Here is a 19,346-nt window from a genome sequence, read left to right as displayed (position 1 = left end):
GTATTAACTAACCAAAATCTAATGTTGAACCAACGTCTCAAGCCAACATCATATTGACGTCAGATTCTAACATCATTAGGCGTTGATCCTTTGTTGGTTTTAGGTTGTGGTATTAACTAACCAAAATCTAACGTTGAGCCAACGTCTCAAGCCAACATCATATTGATGTCTGATTCTAACATCATTAGACGTTGATCCTTTGTTGGTTTTAGGTTGTGAAACTCTAACATCCGTTGTTTTTATTAAATTTTTTATAAGGACTCATTTTTTATATAAGGATTTTTTTCTACTTGCCCTGCCAACATTTTCACCACAAAAATCCATGTAACCTTAATAAATAAGTTTATGACTCAAAAAACTACTATCCTAACTAATATATATTGTAAATATTGTTAAAGACAATCAGTAATAAAATAAGAACAAATAATAAAATACAAATACAAACATACAAATGATGTAGGTTAATATAGGTATAAACAAGATTTTCAGGTACACAAATAGTAATCAAATGTAAAATATTACTGCATAGTCTGCATTAAATTATATATCACTGCATATAAATATAGATTAACCCTAAAAGTTATTCCGTCAAGAGTCGTGAGTGATTTTTTTTCTGTCTTTTGTTATCTCTACGATATTTTCTACTTTCCATGTTATACGGTAGGGGGTGCTATTACACATCTCCTGAACGAGTACTGAATTTGAATTCATAGTGGACATTGGACAACATTGGACGGACGTTGCATTTTGGTTGAAAATGAAAATCGGGTTAGCGTCAGAACCCTACGTCAGATTGACGTCAGAACCCAACATCAGATTGACGTCAACATCCAACGTCAGATTGACGTCACAACCCAACGTCAGATTGACGTCACAACCCAACGTCAGATTGACGTCAACATCCAACGTTAGACGGACGTTGCATTTTGGTTGAAAATGAAAATGGGGTTGACGTCAGAACCCAACGTTAGATTGACATCAGACCCACCGTCAGATTGACGTCAACATCCAACATTGGACGGACGTTGCATTTTGGTTGAAAATGAAAATCGGGTTGACGTCAGAACCCTACGTCAGATTGACACAGGTCGAGACTGGATTTGCAGACATATGGAAATTAAAACACAATGCTGTGCCTTCTATATTGGATCCGACAGGAATGGTGCAACACACTTATGTGAGTAAAACATGTTTTTACTTTTTTTTTTATATGTGATAGTATTGCATTGTTGCTAACGGTCTAATCATATTCAATGATCTATGCTAAGCTATTCTAAAAGTGCTACCGCCAGACCCGGAGATCGGCTGAATGGATTTGAAAACGGTGAAACTCAATTGTTCAACTCTAGGGGAGTTGTAAAATAAGCCGATTTTTTTTTTTAAAAAGTGGTGTGTTCCTTTAAAGCCAGGTCAAAATCGAGGGAGCGAGGGTCTGTCCATGTAAACTTTCCTCGTCCACTTCACGAAGTGGAACACACTTCAAAATGGTGGCAGGGATTCCCCCGAGGGGAAGTGCTTAGGGAAGTTTGCAAGTGCGTGTCTAAAAGTGGAGTGGAACGCAGCAAAGGTCTATAAGGGCATGTAGCCTACAACATAATAATAATAAAAAACAAGAAAAACAAGATCTTTGTGTGCGGTTATGATGACTGTCAGGGAAAACTGGTCTTCATAGATTATTAAAGAGCCTGAGGATCTGTCAAGGAGTAGGAAATAAACTATTTCAATATAAGAAAATTGTAAATTTAGTTTACACTTTGAAGTAGAACATTCTGTCAAACTGATATAATTGACCATGTATCCCATGTAAACATGTAATTATTAACTAGGCTATTACTTTTTGCAGTTATGCTATCAACAGATTTGCATTTGTGAATGGCACCACAAAAGACCATTTGTAAAAAACAAATGAAGGTCACACAGGTTTTGTGCAGTATGCACTAGAGGGTGGGATTTGGCAACGTTTAGGGTGGAGCGCTCTGTTTAAATGACAGCGTGCCCTTCTCTCCGGCCCCTTTGCTTGATGCCAGCACGTCAGTGATCACGTCTCCAGCCTCTTAGTCGTATATCAGTTAAACAATTAGTCTATAAAATGTCTGCTGAGTTTGAACTTTGTCCAGGAAGAAAAATCGGGGGTTCCAACCCCTGTTTTATCATCGCTGAGATTGGACAGAACCATCAGGGAGACATAGAAATCGCCAAACAAATGATCCGAATGGCCAAGGTAAAGTACTGTTAGCAGGAGCAGGGGTACCCCGAAACCACAGTTTGATAGAAAATTGATAGAATTTTTTAACTTTTTTAATTACCTGACTTTTATTTCTAAACAGAAAAAAATGACCTAGAAACGGGGCCATTCAAAAAGAATGTGTTTTACCATTCCACTGTTACTTTTCCATTGTTTTTTTAATTTAAACAAACTCGACGGATGTGTTTGACCGTTTTTAACTGCAAAAACTTGTTCTTTGTGAACCGGCTCAAACTTAGAATCCTATCCTACTGTAAAAAAGATAATGTTGGTTTAACTTAAAACTCACTCCGAGAGGCAGGATAAACTGTTGTCTTTCAAATCCCCTCTGCTCGCAATAGGATAGTGCTACAACCAACGAGAAAATATAATTTCACTTTTTCCAATCTTAAGTCAAGAATTAAAATGGGAAGTTTCTGTAATAGCTATAACAGTCACACACTGTATCACATCAAATTAACTTTTAGACTTCTTATATGGTGAAACTCATTTTTCATTCAAAAATCCTGTTTGTAGTCAACCAAATCCACTTCAACTCTCTCTTGTACCTCCCTGCAGGACTGTGGAGCTGATTGTGCCAAGTTTCAAAAGAGCGAGATTGAACACAGATTCACCAAGCACGCTCTGGAGCGTCCCTACACGTCCCCTCACGCCTGGGGCCCGACCTATGGGGCTCATAAACTCCATCTGGAGTTCAGTCACCAGCAGTACAGAGAGCTGCAACAGTACGCCAATGACATTGGCATCTTCTTTACAGCATCAGGGATGGATGATGTGAGGGTCTCAACGTTTATTATTTATATCAAGAGAATATGTGCATGTTAAACCCAGTAGATTGAAATGCATCTCATAACTGTTCCTCTCCCTACCTCAACCAGATGGCTGTAGAATTTCTTCATGAAATCAATGTGCCGTTTTTCAAAGTTGCCTCAGCTGACACCAACAACATCCCTTACCTGGAGAAAACCGCCAAAAAAGGTAAAACTCACTGTTCAAAAAGTGTTGAAGTGCTGAAAACTCGCTTTCCTTTGACAGAGGTTTGTCATATTCACTGCCAAGGTTTACATAATATTTCAGACACTATCCAGTGACTCACAAATGAGAAAAGTTCAAGCACAGCCGAGAACTGAATCTGAATAGCTTCTCATGAGCATTTAAAGTCAGCTATTCTAGATCACCTGGAGATTTACGTATTGACAGAGCTGATTGGCCAGAGAGCAGAGCGAATGCAACCTAGAAATCCTGGTGTGGATTTTCTGGCTTTGAGTGTGCAGAGAATTCAGCATGTGTGAACTGTTAATGAGCTTATTTTCTCCCAGAAGCTGACGTTTTGGTGTATTTGTGTAGGTCGCCCCATGGTGATTTCTGCTGGAATGCAGTCTATGGAGATAATGCGCTGTGTTTACCAAACCGTCAAGAAGCACAATCCCAATTTCACTCTCCTGCAGTGCACCAGTGCTTATCCGCTGCCATTAGAGCACGTCAACCTCAGCCTGATCCCTGTAAGTGATCGGTTTAATCTCATCTTCATCAACTTCATAAATTACTGAAAAGAAAAAAAAAATTGTTTTTAAGTAGTAGCTGAGTAATTTGAAATCTTTCCCTTTTCCTACGCAGGAGTTCCAGAAGGAGTTTCCGGACATTCCCATTGGCTACTCTGGACATGAGACAGGCATCCATGTGTCTGTGGCTGCTGTGGCACTTGGGGCAAAGGTCCTGGAGCGTCATGTGACCCTGGATAAGAGCTGGAAAGGCAGTGACCACGCAGCATCACTGGAGCCGGCGGAGCTGGCAGAGCTGGTGAAAGCCATCAGGACGGTGGAGATGGCGATGGGCTCGCCAATCAAACAGATGCTGCCCTGTGAGGCTTCCTGTCACAGCAAGGTCAGATAAAATGGTCATTTTGACAGATTTTAAAACCCTAAAACATTTATAAAATCTCATTAATCAATGGTTATGTTCTTTCCTCCAGTTGGGCAAGTCAGTGGTGGCCCTGAAACCATTGCAGAAGGGTGAGACATTAACTCTCGACTTGATGTTTTATAAACAAATTTCGGGAGGAACACATTCAGGAAATTAAAACTGTTAAGTGGAGCAGACCCAGATAATTAAACCTAATTGAACACAAGAGGAGCTCATTAAAAAATCAACGATAGGAGGTGTATATAGACTGCCGATTTACCTTCCTGTCATTGACTGTTTCTTAGCATGGACTTCTACAGGCGCAGAGATGTTTGTGGCTGGGCCCACCGGTCTCCTCTCAGCTCATTCCTCCTCCAGTTCCTAATCCTTTGCATTTTCAGTGGCCTCCAGCTCCCACCGCAGATGCTAGCGCGAGCTTGCTAGCGGTCCAAGCTCCAAGTTATCAACAATTTACTAACACTCATTCTTTTCAGTGGCCTGCAGCTCCAGCAAACGCAGGGCTACCTCTACCAGCAGCACAAGAGCATACGTCTCAGATGCATCCTTCTCTTTCTCATGCCCCTAACATTTTTTCCTTCCAAGCTCCAGACGCAGCCCCGGTTCCTCTCTCTTCCAACCGCCTTCTGCAAACTAAATCTTCATTCTCTCTCCTCACAGCAACAACGATGCCTGTCCCAGCTAACGCTGTTTCCTCTGAGCTGCCTCCAGTGGCCCAAAACAGGGCACAGATCCTGGCAGGTTTGGACATTGATTTGTCATCACTCTCTCTGTTTCCTGTGTCAGACATAAACCGTCAAATAGACTGCGGGGACTTTTCAGTCACTTTAAAAAACCCCAACCCACATTCATCCGCCTTACTTTCTTCTCCTGAATTTTCGATTGCTTTTTTCCGTTTCACGGACATCATTTGTTCAGTTTTCCCCCAAAGGCGCCGCGAGCTGAATGATTATCTGGCAATCATAGCCGAGCTCGCGCTGTCCTATGGGGGAGGTCATTTTTACACATACCACAAACTCTTCTCTGAGAAGTGTGCCGTGCGGCTAACCCAGTGCAACCAGTGCGCTTACTGGGTCGCTCTCGACACGGACCTCCACAGCAGGATGTTCTAGGCTGCAGGAATATTTTGCATGCCGTCGGCAGGTCTGTAGCACATGCTACTGTGTTATGTTCTAAGATTAACCCTTCCCTTCCCTGCCCGGTTGTGATAGGAAGTTTGGTTCTTTTCCGCGAACCGGTTCTTTCGGACAGTTCGTCCAATGAATCGGATCAAAATCGGTTCACCAGTTCTTTTGCGCTCAAACGCAATGACGTCATTTCACAAGGACGTAATTACGTCATGTCTATTGCGGGCTGGATAAACACACTTTACACATTAAAATATATAAAGTCAGTAATCATAACATCAGTCAGATAAAATATCATCATAATCTGATAGTTTATTACAAAGTTTTACATCTAAAGCATCCAAACACATGCAGTGTTGCAAACGATCTTTACAGTTATAAAATCAATAAATCAGTTTTCATCAGTGCAGAAACCACGATCCACTTACTATGTTTTTGTAATTAAATAAATACGGTTCGCCAGATTTTCTTCTCATTCATGTCGGAGTCGTTTCACAGACACGCGCTCATATCAGCTGATGTTTGTTCGGTTCAGAGAGACTCGCCGTGCAGTCAGTCGCTCAGTATCATCAGCTCATTGGTTCTCAATCGGACATGTCCGAAATAAACAGTTCTCGGTTCAGTGTACTGCTGATCCGAAAACCGCAGCAACCGATTCTTGACTCAACAATGAGAACGAAATTGAGATTCGAGAACCGCTAGAGCGATTCAAAAGGAGTCGCTTGCTTCACCTTTGCTGTAGTTTGATTAGGCTACGTCTTTTTTATCTTTATCACCTTGTTTACAAATTAAATACAATGGAGTCCTAACAAAGTTAGGCAGAGTGTTTTTCTAAATTCAAACCTATTATAAGAGACAGTCAAGCTGCATATGGTAACTTAACCTCTGTCTAAAACTGCTTTGCACCTTGTTTTTGCTATCATTATTTAATTATTTTGGATAAAGCACTATAATTTTTCATTTACAAACAACAGGCAATACCCGTTAAATATAGTGTGTAAGACAATTACAGCGTGTAAGTGCACTTTTCCAGCAATTGTTCTTTTTAATATGTGTGTATTATTTGAACTGGGAATGTGTCCTCATTAAATAAATAAAAATAAAATAAATAAATACTTCAATCATAAATAGTCAATCACATCCTCATACAGTGATAAGATGAACTCGAAATGATGAAAACATATTTCCACAATGTGTTAGAAATTCTACTTCGCGGTTCGGTTGTAAAAGCAGCCCCAAGATTTTCGACATACTATCGAGAAAATAGATAGGATAATTCTCATCGCACCTACTTTTCTAGATGACTCCTGCCGTTCTAAACACGAACTCCTATCACTGCTAGGTCACTTAAATTTCGCAATGCGCATCATTCCGCAAGGCCGCCCTTTCAGCTCACATCTTCTCTCACTTGCATCTTCGGTTCACGCGCTGGAGGACCAAATTCCAATAACCACGGCGTGTCGCGACAAACTTAGGCTATGGATAACATTCCTAAACCAGTGGAACGGCTTGTCTTTTCTATAACAATCTCGTTTCTTCCCCTGTTGACATCCAACTTTTCACAGACGCAGCCTCTTCAATCGGCTTTGGGGGATTCTATCAAGGACGCAGGTTCGCGTCTCCATGGCCACCACAGTTCCAAGATATGCTTCAGTCCTCAGCTCTGTTTGAGCTTTACCCTCTTGTAGTCACGGCTTTTTTGTGGGGGAAAGAATGGACGGCTAGTAGCATATTAGTGCACTGCGATAACGAGGCAACAGTCCAGTGCATTAATAAAGGCCGCTCTCATTCACCTGCTTTAATGCCATTCATAAGACGTCTCATCTGGATCTCAGCTTGTGATCAATTTATTATTACTGCAAAACATGTCCCAGGGTCCGAAAACCTAATTGCTGACTCTCTGTCTCGTTTCTGTTTCAGAAATTCAGGACATTGGCTCCAGAGGCGGATATTTTCCCAACTCCAGTACCTCACTATTCAGAACTGATATTTCCATAAATCACCCGCTAAAACCCCTCTTGGACGCATCGCTCAACAGTATCCTCCAAGCAGTTTCCCCCAGAACAATCCAATCATATGTGACAGCTTGGAGATGTTTTAAAGCTTTCCACTTCTCGTATAGCTTGCAGTTCCCTGATTTTTCTCTCCTCTCAATTACCTCTTTTATCTCTTATCTCAAACAATATTAAGAGTTTCCAAGTTGGGTCCATCAAAGGCTACCTGAGCGGTCTTCAATTTTTCCACAAATTAATTCACGGCACTTCATCTCCGGAGATAAAAAACTCCCAAACCTCCCTCCTGATCAAAGGAATTCAGCGATCACAACCCACCCGCCCTGACAGTAGACAACCCATAACTCTAGATTTACTCACAAAATGCATTCATACCCTTCGTACAGGATATCAATCCCTTGACACAGCCCGCACTCTGGATACCATGTTTATCTTGGCTTTCTTAGATGCTCAGAAATCGCAATCACCTCCAAATTCGACCACAAAGTCCACCCCACTGTCTCAGACTTATCAGTACTTGACGATGAAACCATATCATATTTAATCAAGCGAAGCAAGACAGACCAAAGTAAAAAAGGCCATTTAGTCTACATTTTCAACATCTCCTCCCCAATTCAACCATTTCAAACTGTTCTTGCATACCTCCAAATGAGGAGATTTCAGGCTAAATCTCTGTCCGAACCCCTCTTTGTAGACTCCTCTAACAAACCCATCACACGATTCTGGTTCCAAAAACAGCTCAAATCTGTTCTCCAGCAAACAGGCATCTCAGCGCAAAACTTTTCTAGCCACTCCTTCCGCATTGGGGCGGCAACAACTGCAGCGCAAAAAGGACTCTCCCAGCAGCAGATCCAAGCTCTCGGGAGATGGTCTTCTCACGCTTTTCAAAGCTACATTAGGACCGACCGATACCACATCAAGAAAGCTCACCAAACCCTTATTAATTAACAACCCTTATAAAAAACCCTATCCTTTCTTTCTCTTTTTTCAAACTAGCGAGGCTCACCCGTTCAATACAGCGAGTCTTGATCTCCTGTCGAACACCGCAGAGTTCTCCTTGATAGTGGCTATTTCCTTTTCCCTATTTTTCCATCTGGCGAGGCCCACTCATCCGACACCTCGAGCTGATTTCCTTCGGATGCCGTGGAAGCCTTCCAGGCCAGCTTCCATCTTTTCTTTCCCTGACTAGCGAGGGTGCCTTTCCGATGCCTTGAGAATTGTTCTCCCATCGGATGCCGCGAGGGCCCTCCAAGTCGCTATCAATTGTTGGGGTAACAGCTTAGGACCCAGGACCAGTAGTGAAAAATGAAGACCAGGAGTCAGGAGTCAGATTAATTAAAGAAAATTTACTGAAGAATAGTTTGCAGTTTCATCAGCAGAAGCCAGCTCAAGAGGAGTTCGTAGGCCGCGCTCCCTCTAACAGTCTCCCCGCCTCCGTCTAACGTACATACCATTTTCTGAACAGTTATACTGTTTTCAAGGTCTAGACACGTCATTACTGCCATGTGGAATGATTCTGATTGGTTCTAACAACATGCAATGTAAGCAACTTTCCACTCGTAGACAGATAGGGACATATATCTCTCAAAATGCGTAGACTCTGTGTCGCCCAGGCCCAGATTAATCCTCAATGACCTCGGAGGTCACAGAAAAGACGCCTCAAGGTCTGGCATCGCCTACAGGAAGGCCCATATCCAATACTGAATCTGCACAAATCATACAACGCACACACACAATACTCCAGAGAATACCAGTTTTCATCAAGGTCGGGACATCTTAACTAACTATCAACAAAGTCCTTCTTCAAAACATGCTGATACTAACTCTAGTTCAGAAGTGAATATATTCTATTTAGTAAGAAAGAAAAGTATTATCAGAGAGGTACATTTCTGTTACATTTTGAGTCCCCAAAAGAGTCACATAGCTGTAACATAGATGACCCCGGGGGTCGCTTTAGGAAGACATACAGTTAACACATGCTGAGCTCTTCTCACTTCAAACACCAAGGACATTTTCCTGTCAGCACATCTTGACACAGACATCAGAGCTGGATTCAAAAGCACAGAGCAACTAAAACACTACAATATTCAAAATCACTCCTTGAATATAGAGAACTGATTTATCAAATGTAGGACACTGTTATAACTTGATTATCATTCATTCTTATTTTAATATTGAACATAAAATCATTCTTGAAGGATATGTGTCTGATGAAGAGACAAGTGATATTTGGCTTGACCCTTGACCCTTCATTCCCCCCTTTTAGACCATATGTGGGGGTCCCATACCGCCACGTCTGGTCTACAAGTGAGGTCACTACGGAAGGTCAAGTGGTGACGCATGTTTCCCGTTAGGGTCACAATTGTCTCTTCACCTCATCACGGACATGCTGGCCACTAAAAAGACCAGTCCCCGTTTTGAGGCTCTTTACCCCTTCCACTCACAAACAAGGCCCCAATGTTCTTCTCAAAACTCCTGATCAACACACTGATAACGTGCTTTCTCTCATTGAGAGGGGAACAGACAATATAGTACAATAGTATTCATACAATTTTTTAGGGTTTCAGTAAAAGGAAATATAAAATAAAATAAAATAAAATAAAATAAAATGAAATGAAAGACAAGTCCATATTTAATCTCTGAAAGCCGGGCTAAACGAGCAATCTCTGTTGCTGCATTCCCATCAAGTTAGAGGTGTGTGATGCCTCTAAAATCTGAACACATGACTGAAATTTGCAAGGTTAAAATGACCAGAATGATCTCAGCTGACCCTTGAATGCCAATCTTTAAGGTGTTTCCTGGCTCTCAATTATGCGGTATTTGGTGAGCGGTATAGAGGGGCCAATATTAGGGCAGGGGCTGCTGTGTCCAGTCTTGACCTTGGCCCCTACGAAACACAGCTTCCCCTCCCCACAGTGATGCTGCTGGCCTCACAGACATCTGCCTCACCTCTCATACACACCTCACATAAAAACACCCCCCTTTCTGGGAGGTGCCCCAATGGCGGTGACCCCCATTGGCTTAGGTTGTCCTCCTCTGGCCAACAGAAGAGCTTACCCGTCATCGGCGAATCACCTCATGCTCATTGGTCATCGCTTATATCTTTGACCCTCAACAGGATCCGATATTCTCTGGAACATTTTGGAAAGTGCATTCAAGAGTCAGCAGAGCCCCAGGTCTGATTTCAAATTAGTAAAAACATGGAGACAGGTTAATAATAGTTCCTGATCACACAGTTTTCCTGATACAAGTGTTCTCGTGAGACATCACACCCGCCTAGGACAGACCCTCAGTCACCACTCAGAGAGCAAATACAAACTTTAGAAAATATAAAGGAAGAAACAAAATCATACCTAGGGAGGATAATTCAATTCATTATAATAATATAGAAAGATAAATATTGACTAAGTCTTTGATTATAAATTTAATTAAGATATATATATATACAATTATATTGTAGAGGCAGTGGATTCTAGAACCCACCCTTTAAGTTTCTCCTGAGGCCAAAGTGGGGGTATTAATGGTCTACCAATTTAGGCTGGTTCCTAATTTCCAATTAAAAATAGGATTGTTACTTTTTCAAAACAGACCTTTTCAGGTATAAAACTCAATAGTGGCCTGAAATAAAAAAATAAAAAGTAAATAAATAAAAATAAACCACATAATAGTCCATCCAATTGCATTCAGTCTCATATAGCATGCCCCACCCCAAAAGAATAGAAAATAAAATAAAACATTCACATCATCCATCTCATTATTTCCACTTAAAACATAAACTTGTTCCTAATTTTTACTCAAGAACCCTTTTGCTAAATTTACTTTTTCCAACAGACCCATGTTATTAGTAAAACATTTAAGATCATTCATCAGGGTTTTCCTTAAAGTACCCTTTTTTTAATTTTCTTTTATTCTCAATGTCTTGTTCATTAAAACTCTTCAGGTGTAAGCTCCAAATGACCAAAATATTAAACCTCTTAATTCATGTCACTTGGTAGTGATACTTCATCAAATCCTCACTAGCCTTATCTTGCCACTTACACCCAAACGTGTCATAACTTTACAAAGAACTTACAGATTTCATAATTTCCCATATTACTTTAAATTTGGACTATAAGTCATCATCAATTTCTTTAAAGCTGTTTTTCCCTTTAACTTTACGGGTGTTCCTAAATTCTATTTCACAACATTAATCTTTGGGCTATTTCTCATTATTGTTCTATCAATCTGCAGATGCCACACAATATGATCATTATTGTTTCTTATCTCTACTGCTCTGCAGAAACCAAAATATTATATTCCTCTTATCTCAATCCCAGTCACACAGAAAGACTTAAAGTCACTTGCTTCTTTAACATTAATTGTGGTTCTCTATATAAATCAAAGTATCATAAAAAAAAAAAAAAAAACTTAAAATAAAGTAAAAATAAAACTTTTCATTTTTAGAAGTTATCTCTTTGGTCGCCCTCCGGCCTTTCAGAATTTTGAGGGAGTCTCTGGATAATTTAGATAGTGACTTCAGCCAATTTGTCACTTTGTCTCTGCCGTCAAGTCTATAACATTTACGCCTACCATTTTTAATCACATTATTAAATTTAAGCCCTCAGTTGAATTTAGACAATGGTTTTAACCCATGATGGACGGCAATCTTTAACTTTACAATTCCACTTGAACTAATCCAGAGAGTAATTCAAATCAACATCATAAATGACAAAAGTCGTCATAACAGACAGAGCTGGATAACAATCCATTTAAAGCTCGTCCTGTGTTCTGGATCATCTTTTCACCAGATTCCTTCAAAATTATCAGTTTCTCTAAAGGTTGTCGTTTACCATAACCCATCTGTAATGGTCAAATACCCATTTCAGAGGTTAATGACACCCCATCAGGACAGAACATTTCTAGGAACACATACAACACATACAAAACATAAAGTGCAGTCACACCCACACACACATTAAACATGAATTGCTCATTCTCAAATTTTACTTTTTGTGTTTACTCAAATTATTATTTAAACTCAGTTTTTGCATCTGCTCATTATTAATTTGTCTCTACAAAAGTCAGCTGGATTGTTTTGGTTCTGATATCATTTTCTTTGTTTTGTTTCAGCTTTAGCAGGGCGATAACAAATTGCACCATCCCTGCTTCCACAAGCAGTCTCTCTCTCTCTCTCTCTCTCTCTCTCTCTCTCTCTCTCTCTCTCTCTCTCTCTCTCTCTCTCTCTCTCTCTCTCTCTCTCTCTCTCTCTAACCTTTTTAACAGTCTTCTAAGACTTTAACTTCAATGTGAAATTCATCTCATACCTTTTTAAACACTGTTTTCCCTAAAACATGTCTTATTATTTTCAAGTGATGCCATGTGCTTTTACTCATCAATATCTTCTATCATCTGTGGCACAGGCTCAGATATCAGCCTTGAGCTGGTTTCGAAAGAGAGAGACTTCTATGCATTCAGTACTGGTACTGCATTTTCATAAACTTTTAACTTGTCAATCTAGCACAGCATAAGACTTGGCTAGAGATCACATTTATCTTCCAATAAACATCAGACATTATCCTTTTAACTCTATCTTTTGCCAGAAATTACGTTTTCAAATGATCATAATTTTATATTTGTCTTTTGCCCATACAATAAATTTAAACTTCAAACATCTAAATTGAGTCTGAGTTACTTCCAATTTTAGCCACAGCACCAGAAATGACATAGTGGGCCAGATTCAGATAAGCGAATTGTTTTATTACAGCTCTGCATGAGCTTATCTCTTGAAACCAAAACATCAGCTTCTAGGGTTTTTAGCTTTTAACCATATTCTTCTACAGTGTTTTTACCAACATCCAGTCAAGTAAACTTTATCAGAATTTTTCACGAATCATTGTAACATTTTTATCATTGAAACCCTCTATGTCTCTAATTATATAGTTACTGCCATTAATTTTTAACCTCATAATTTATTTTAAAATGATCATGGACCTTTCCTTTAAAAGGAATTCCTTAAGATGTCAATATATGAACTTATTACTTATTTCCTTATTTTCAATCTGTGTACCTCTGTTTAAAATCCCTCCGTGTCCGTGACTATATCTGCTTTTTCCTTTTTTTTTTTCTTTTCAAAAACAACTTCAAGTCCTTTTACTCAGACTACACAGACCAAATCCTACATAAGTTTCAGTGATTTCCTGCCAATTTATCTCATAAACAGTTAGGAATCAAACATTTTTCCAGTCTTTTAGCTTTTAGCCAGTCAAGTTTCTGATTAACTTTTCAAATTAGAATTAAAACCTTTGCTGCCCATTTACTTGATAATTCTTTCAAATTTCTTTGACGTCAGGGCTTCAGAGCAGCGCTGCTTACAGCGTTTGCTGTCTTTCGTCTCAAAATCTTTTTCTGGACTGATCATATCACTCAAATTTTTAGCCATCATTTTAGTCAAAGTTCATACTCACCTGAAATTATACCAGCAGAGATGGAGGCGAAGATCTTTAACCAACACAGCTGTGGCTTCTGCGTGATGAAACTGCAAAGTACACTTATACGAAAAAGTCACTTACTGGTCCATTCCAATTTGGGTCATACCTTACATTTTACTCGGGATCGTTCCTGATGCATCCCTGGCAAACAACCCTGAATCTATTTTTATTTTGTTTAACTAATAACTTAATCCCTAACTGTCTATTGTCCTAAATTCGGGGATCCCCTATCTGAGTTGGAAGAGACGGAGAAGGTTTGCGGTGATGCACTGGCCCCCTTTGTCCAGTGCCGCATGCCCCTTTAGGAGTGGTATCCTTACCTTAGCCCTTAATCAGCTCTCTCCCCTTTAAGCATGCCTACGTTGCACCCCGTTTCCAAATTATTGGCCTACTAGAGCGACTTCTTATACCCCTTGTGTGTTTCTCAAAAAGCTCTCGACTTACTCAGAGTAGCCGAAACACAATCCTTAGTATAATTATTCCCTATTTCCCATTGAAATAAAGCTCTCCCGTTCCCCTAACCCAGTCTCTTCCAGTCAGACAAGTCTAATAATAAAAATATACTACCTTATCTACTTGTTTGCCAGAGGTGTACCAAGGAATGATTGCTCGCCAAATCTCCACCATAAACTGTTGGGGTAACAGCTTAGGACCCAGGACCAGTAGTGAAAAATGAAGACCAGGAGTCAGGAGTCAGATTAATTAAAGAAAATTTACTGAAGAATAGTTTGCAGTTTCATCAGCAGAAGCCAGCTCAAGAGGAGTTCGTAGGCCGCGCTCCCTCTAACAGTCTCCCCGCCTCCGTCTAACGTACATACCATTTTCTGAACAGTTATACTGTTTTCAAGGTCTAGACACGTCATTACTGCCATGTGGAATGATTCTGATTGGTTCTAACAACATGCAATGTAAGCAACTTTCCACTCGTAGACAGATAGGGACATATATCTCTCAAAATGCGTAGACTCTGTGTCGCCCAGGCCCAGATTAATCCTCAATGACCTCGGAGGTCACAGAAAAGACGCCTCAAGGTCTGGCATCGCCTACAGGAAGGCCCATATCCAATACTGAATCTGCACAAATCATACAACGCACACACACAATACTCCAGAGAATACCAGTTTTCATCAAGGTCGGGACATCTTAACTAACTATCAACAAAGTCCTTCTTCAAAACATGCTGATACTAACTCTAGTTCAGAAGTGAATATATTCTATTTAGTAAGAAAGAAAAGTATTATCAGAGAGGTACATTTCTGTTACATTTTGAGTCCCCAAAAGAGTCACATAGCTGTAACATAGATGACCCCGGGGGTCGCTTTAGGAAGACATACAGTTAACACATGCTGAGCTCTTCTCACTTCAAACACCAAGGACATTTTCCTGTCAGCACATCTTGACACAGACATCAGAGCTGGATTCAAAAGCACAGAGCAACTAAAACACTACAATATTCAAAATCACTCCTTGAATATAGAGAACTGATTTATCAAATGTAGGACACTGTTATAACTTGATTATCATTCATTCTTATTTTAATATTGAACATAAAATCATTCTTGAAGGATATGTGTCTGATGAAGAGACAAGTGATATTTGGCTTGACCCTTGACCCTTCACAATCTTTTTCTCTTCCATCCAACGAGGCTTGCTTGTCCGATACCATGAGTATTGATCTCCTTTCGGACACCACAGAGCTCTCCAGGTCTATGTCTATCCACTTTGCTTTCCGCCGTCCAGCGAGGCTACCCGAAACCGCGAGTATTGATCTCCTTTCGGATGCTGCAAAAGCTCTCCTGGGCGAACTTGCATGCTTTACCCTCCACCTGTCCGCCAGCGAAGCTTACCCATCTGATACAGCGAGTATTGAGCTCCCATCTGATGTCGGCGAGAGCTTCCTGGCCGGGTGTTCCAATTCTCCTTTACCGTGCCGTCAGCCGATAGGACCCACTCCCCTGAAGCCAGAAAATGCTCCTGGTGGAGGCTGGGTGGGCCCCCTCGGTCAGTCGTTTCTTTTTAAATTGCGTCGCCCCGTCTATCGGTCAGTAGGGCTCACCTGTCTGTCGTCACGAGTATTGATCTCCCCGCCAGATGCGGCCTGAGCCTTCCACCGGCCGTTTCAAACAACGCGCCCTCCGTTTACAGCCAGTAGGGTGTCCCTCTGGTTGGGCGGAATAAATCATGTGCTCCTCTTTTTCGACCGGTAGGGCTTTTATTCCCCGTCCAATACAGCGAGCATTGGCCTCCCATTGGATGACGCAAAGGCCTTCCCGATCGGTCACCCCAAATTCTGTCTGCTCCACACTTACCAGCCAGTAGGGCCCGTTCCGCCAGGTGCTATGAGCTCCCGTCAGAGGCAACACGGGTTCTCCCGGCCAGGTAGTTCCTGAACATGCTGCTTCTCATTTATCGGCCGGTAGGGTTTTTCCATCTGATACAGCGAGCGTTGGCCTCCCATTGGATGTTGTAAAAGCCTTCCCGGCCAGTAGCCGCTCCTCATTATCGGCCGGTAGGGTTTTTCCATCTGATACAGTGAGCATTGGCCTCCCATTGGATGTTCTAAAAGCCTTCCCGACCAGTCGTTCCAAACCATGCTGCTCCTCATTTTCGGCCGGTAGGGTTTTTTCATCTGATACAGTGAGCATTGGCCTCCCATTGGATGTCGTAAAAGCCTTCCCGACCAGTCGTTCCAAGCTATACTGCTTTTCATCATCGGCCAGTAGGGTTTTTCATCCGACACAGTGAGCATTGGCCTCCCGTTAGATGTTGCAAAGCCTTCCCGTCCAGTCGTTCCAAACCTTGCTGCTCCTATTTTATCTGCCGGTAGGGTTCTTCCATCTGATACAGTGAGCATTGGCCTCCCATTGGATGTTGCAAGAGCCTTCCCAAACCGTAGTTCTAACCATGCTGTTTTCATTTATCAGCCGCTAAAGCTTTCCATCTGATACAGTGAGCATTGGCCTCCCATCGGATGTTGCAAGAGCCTTCCTGACCAGTCGTTCAAAACTAAGGCTGCTTCCAGCCATCAGCCAGTAGGGCTCGTCTGCCCAATGCCGCGAGCAGCTCCCATCAGAAGCAACAGGCCCTCCGGGCCAAGCAACCAGGCTCATCAAAACGCCAGCCTACCAATTATCTGCGTATTTGGGGGGGTTTTGGTGGCTGTCCTCTGTTTTTGCATTTTGGGGGGTACTCTGGGTTCGGGCAAAATTCCGAGCCCGGAGCCCTCCCCCGGACAGCACGCCAAATACGCATAATATTTACTCTATTTAATTTGATGTAAGTGTGAACTCGTGAATTGATGTTTTATAAACAAATTTCGGGAGGAACACATTCAGGAAATTAAAACTGTTAAGTGGAGCAGACCCAGATAATTAAACCTAATTGAACACAAGAGGAGCTCATTAAAAAATCAACGATAGGAGGTGTATATAGACTGCCGATTTACCTTCCTGTCATTGACTGTTTCTTAGCATCCCTCCACCACCCCTTCTCCTCACTTAATTAAACTCACATAAGACATCAAATTAATATATGTAGTCTAGTTCTAGACTATTTCCATCACGGGGGGGGGTACTCTGGGTTCGGGCAAAATTCCGAGCCCGGAGCCCTCCCCCGGACAGCACGCCAAATACGCATAATATTTACTCTATTTAATTTGATGTAAGTGTGAACTCGTGAAATGCTGACCGTAAAAGTGGCCGAACCGCAAGGCGTCAGGCCGGAGAACATCTTCAAACTGGTTGGCAAGAAAATCACCGTGGACCTGGAGAAAGATGCCACCATTACTGATGACGTGATTTCAGACTGATGATCAGACACTCCAAAACTAAAGGGGCAATAAAAATATATAAAATCAGCCATTATTAAATAAGACTTTTTATTATTACATTCTTGTCATTTTGACATGAGAAATATGTAAATTATGTCTTGATTTTGCATATATGCCTAATGTCTTGACATGTTGTAACCTGTCTCACAGACTATTGTCTTTGTAATTGTGGTGAATGAACAATAAAAATAAAACATCTTTCTTTCCAAATCAATCTTGAATCTGGGTCTTTGTTCATATTGGTCTCTTTATTAGACCCAGCTATATTCCTCAAAAGCAAGATGTTTTGTGTAAAATTGAACAGTTGTTCTTACTAACAGTTTTTAGTTAACTTTACTTAATATCCAATAATTTGTTGAACTTACTTAAAACGGTTTAGTAATCTCTACTGTTTGCATGCTAAGCCTTTGTTACTCAGAAAACATTACCCAAGCTAACATTACTTGGTTTGAGTAACATTTTGCAAAGCACTAAAATAAAAATAAAAAACAGGCAGGGCAAAAGGTTTTTGAGGCTGGGCAATTCTTAATAGACTTCACTTATTTCCTCCACTTCTGCAGTTATCGTTCTCTTTAGTTGCATTCACTCATTTCCCAAAGTCATCTTGAATGTTATTGTCAATACAACTAAACATTTTGGGAGAACGTAACATAAGTTGATTTCATAAATTCATGTTGACTTCCTAATGATTATTTCTTTATTATTGTAATTCTCTTCCTGCAGCGATGCAACAGGGAATCACAGTTATTTGATTTCAAAGGAAGGGAAGTAATAAATATTGATAGATTATATATAACATAACTATATTTCATATCAAATAATGATCTTTTAACATTTTATTGCTAACATTTATGGCATATACTTTTAATTGGGTTAATCCCTCTATATCTGTGACAATATCTTGCTTGAGTCATTCAACATTCAGCATCAAAACACAACAATGGTTACAAGTTTTTTTTTACTTTTTATGAAATAAGTTTTAATTAACAAGACCAATTTGCTGTCGCTATTGAGGTCATGCTGACACAAGACAGCAAATAAAATAGTAAAACAAAGCAATTAATTTATTCATGCCGCAATGCATTCTGGGAGTACACTTCCTCAGATCACAGATTAGTTGACAAAACGTAAATGGTTTAAGTAACAACTCGGAGTAATTAAGTTATGCTTACTTAATTTAATTAAGGCAACAAGTTTGCACAATTGAATTAAGTAAACTGAACAAATTAGTTTTAATGGTGTAGAATTCATTCAAACCACAGAGAATGCCTTCACGCGTCAAACGTTCAATTCGCGTGAATCGCACCGCAGAATGTCTATTCGTGTCTTTGCATTGACTTAACATGTAAATCACTCGCGCGAAACATTTCATTCGCGTCTGGTGTGAATGCATCACTACACGCGCCAAATGCCCGAAACGCTTAATTTGCGCTGTGTCATTCGTGCCGCAGAATGTCTATTCGCGTCTTTGCATTGACTTAACATGTAAATCACTCGCGCTTAACGCTTCATTTTTACAAAATATTGTTAAAGGAGATTTGAGTGAGTGTGTGGTCATTTGGACCAGACAGTATAACGATGCACCAAAATTCTTCTAATTAAAGAGAAATGTAAAATATGGTTCCCTTTCAGTCGGTCACTACGACGTACGTCGGTAATAACCGACGAATTGGGATCACTTCAGAGAGCCCCTATCAGCTTCGAGAACTTAAGAACAGGCCAATGAACAATTGGCGTGCGAGATTT

At 40.7% G+C, this 19,346-nt stretch overlaps 1 protein-coding gene across 1 annotated transcript; it reads left to right on the top strand.

Moving 5' to 3' along the window:
- Positions 1 to 2,089: 2,089 nt before the first annotated feature.
- On the top strand, positions 2,090 to 17,579 carry LOC307121800 (N-acetylneuraminate-9-phosphate synthase-like; the record flags this gene model as incomplete). The annotated part of the gene is made up of 7 exons (XM_079809558.1): positions 2,090 to 2,221; positions 2,804 to 3,019; positions 3,124 to 3,223; positions 3,593 to 3,747; positions 3,863 to 4,129; positions 4,218 to 4,282; positions 17,456 to 17,579. 7 exons carry the CDS (start codon positions 2,090 to 2,092, stop codon positions 17,577 to 17,579), a joined length of 1,059 nt encoding a protein of 352 aa, XP_079665684.1.
- Between the last annotated feature and the right edge of the window lie 1,767 nt (positions 17,580 to 19,346).

This window comes from Gobio gobio (genome assembly GCF_949357685.1).
Source record: "Gobio gobio genome assembly, chromosome: 25".
Taxonomy (NCBI): Eukaryota; Metazoa; Chordata; class Actinopteri; order Cypriniformes; family Gobionidae; genus Gobio; species Gobio gobio.
Note: the sequence above shows the minus strand (reverse complement) of the source record. Positions and strands in the feature narration are given on the sequence as shown.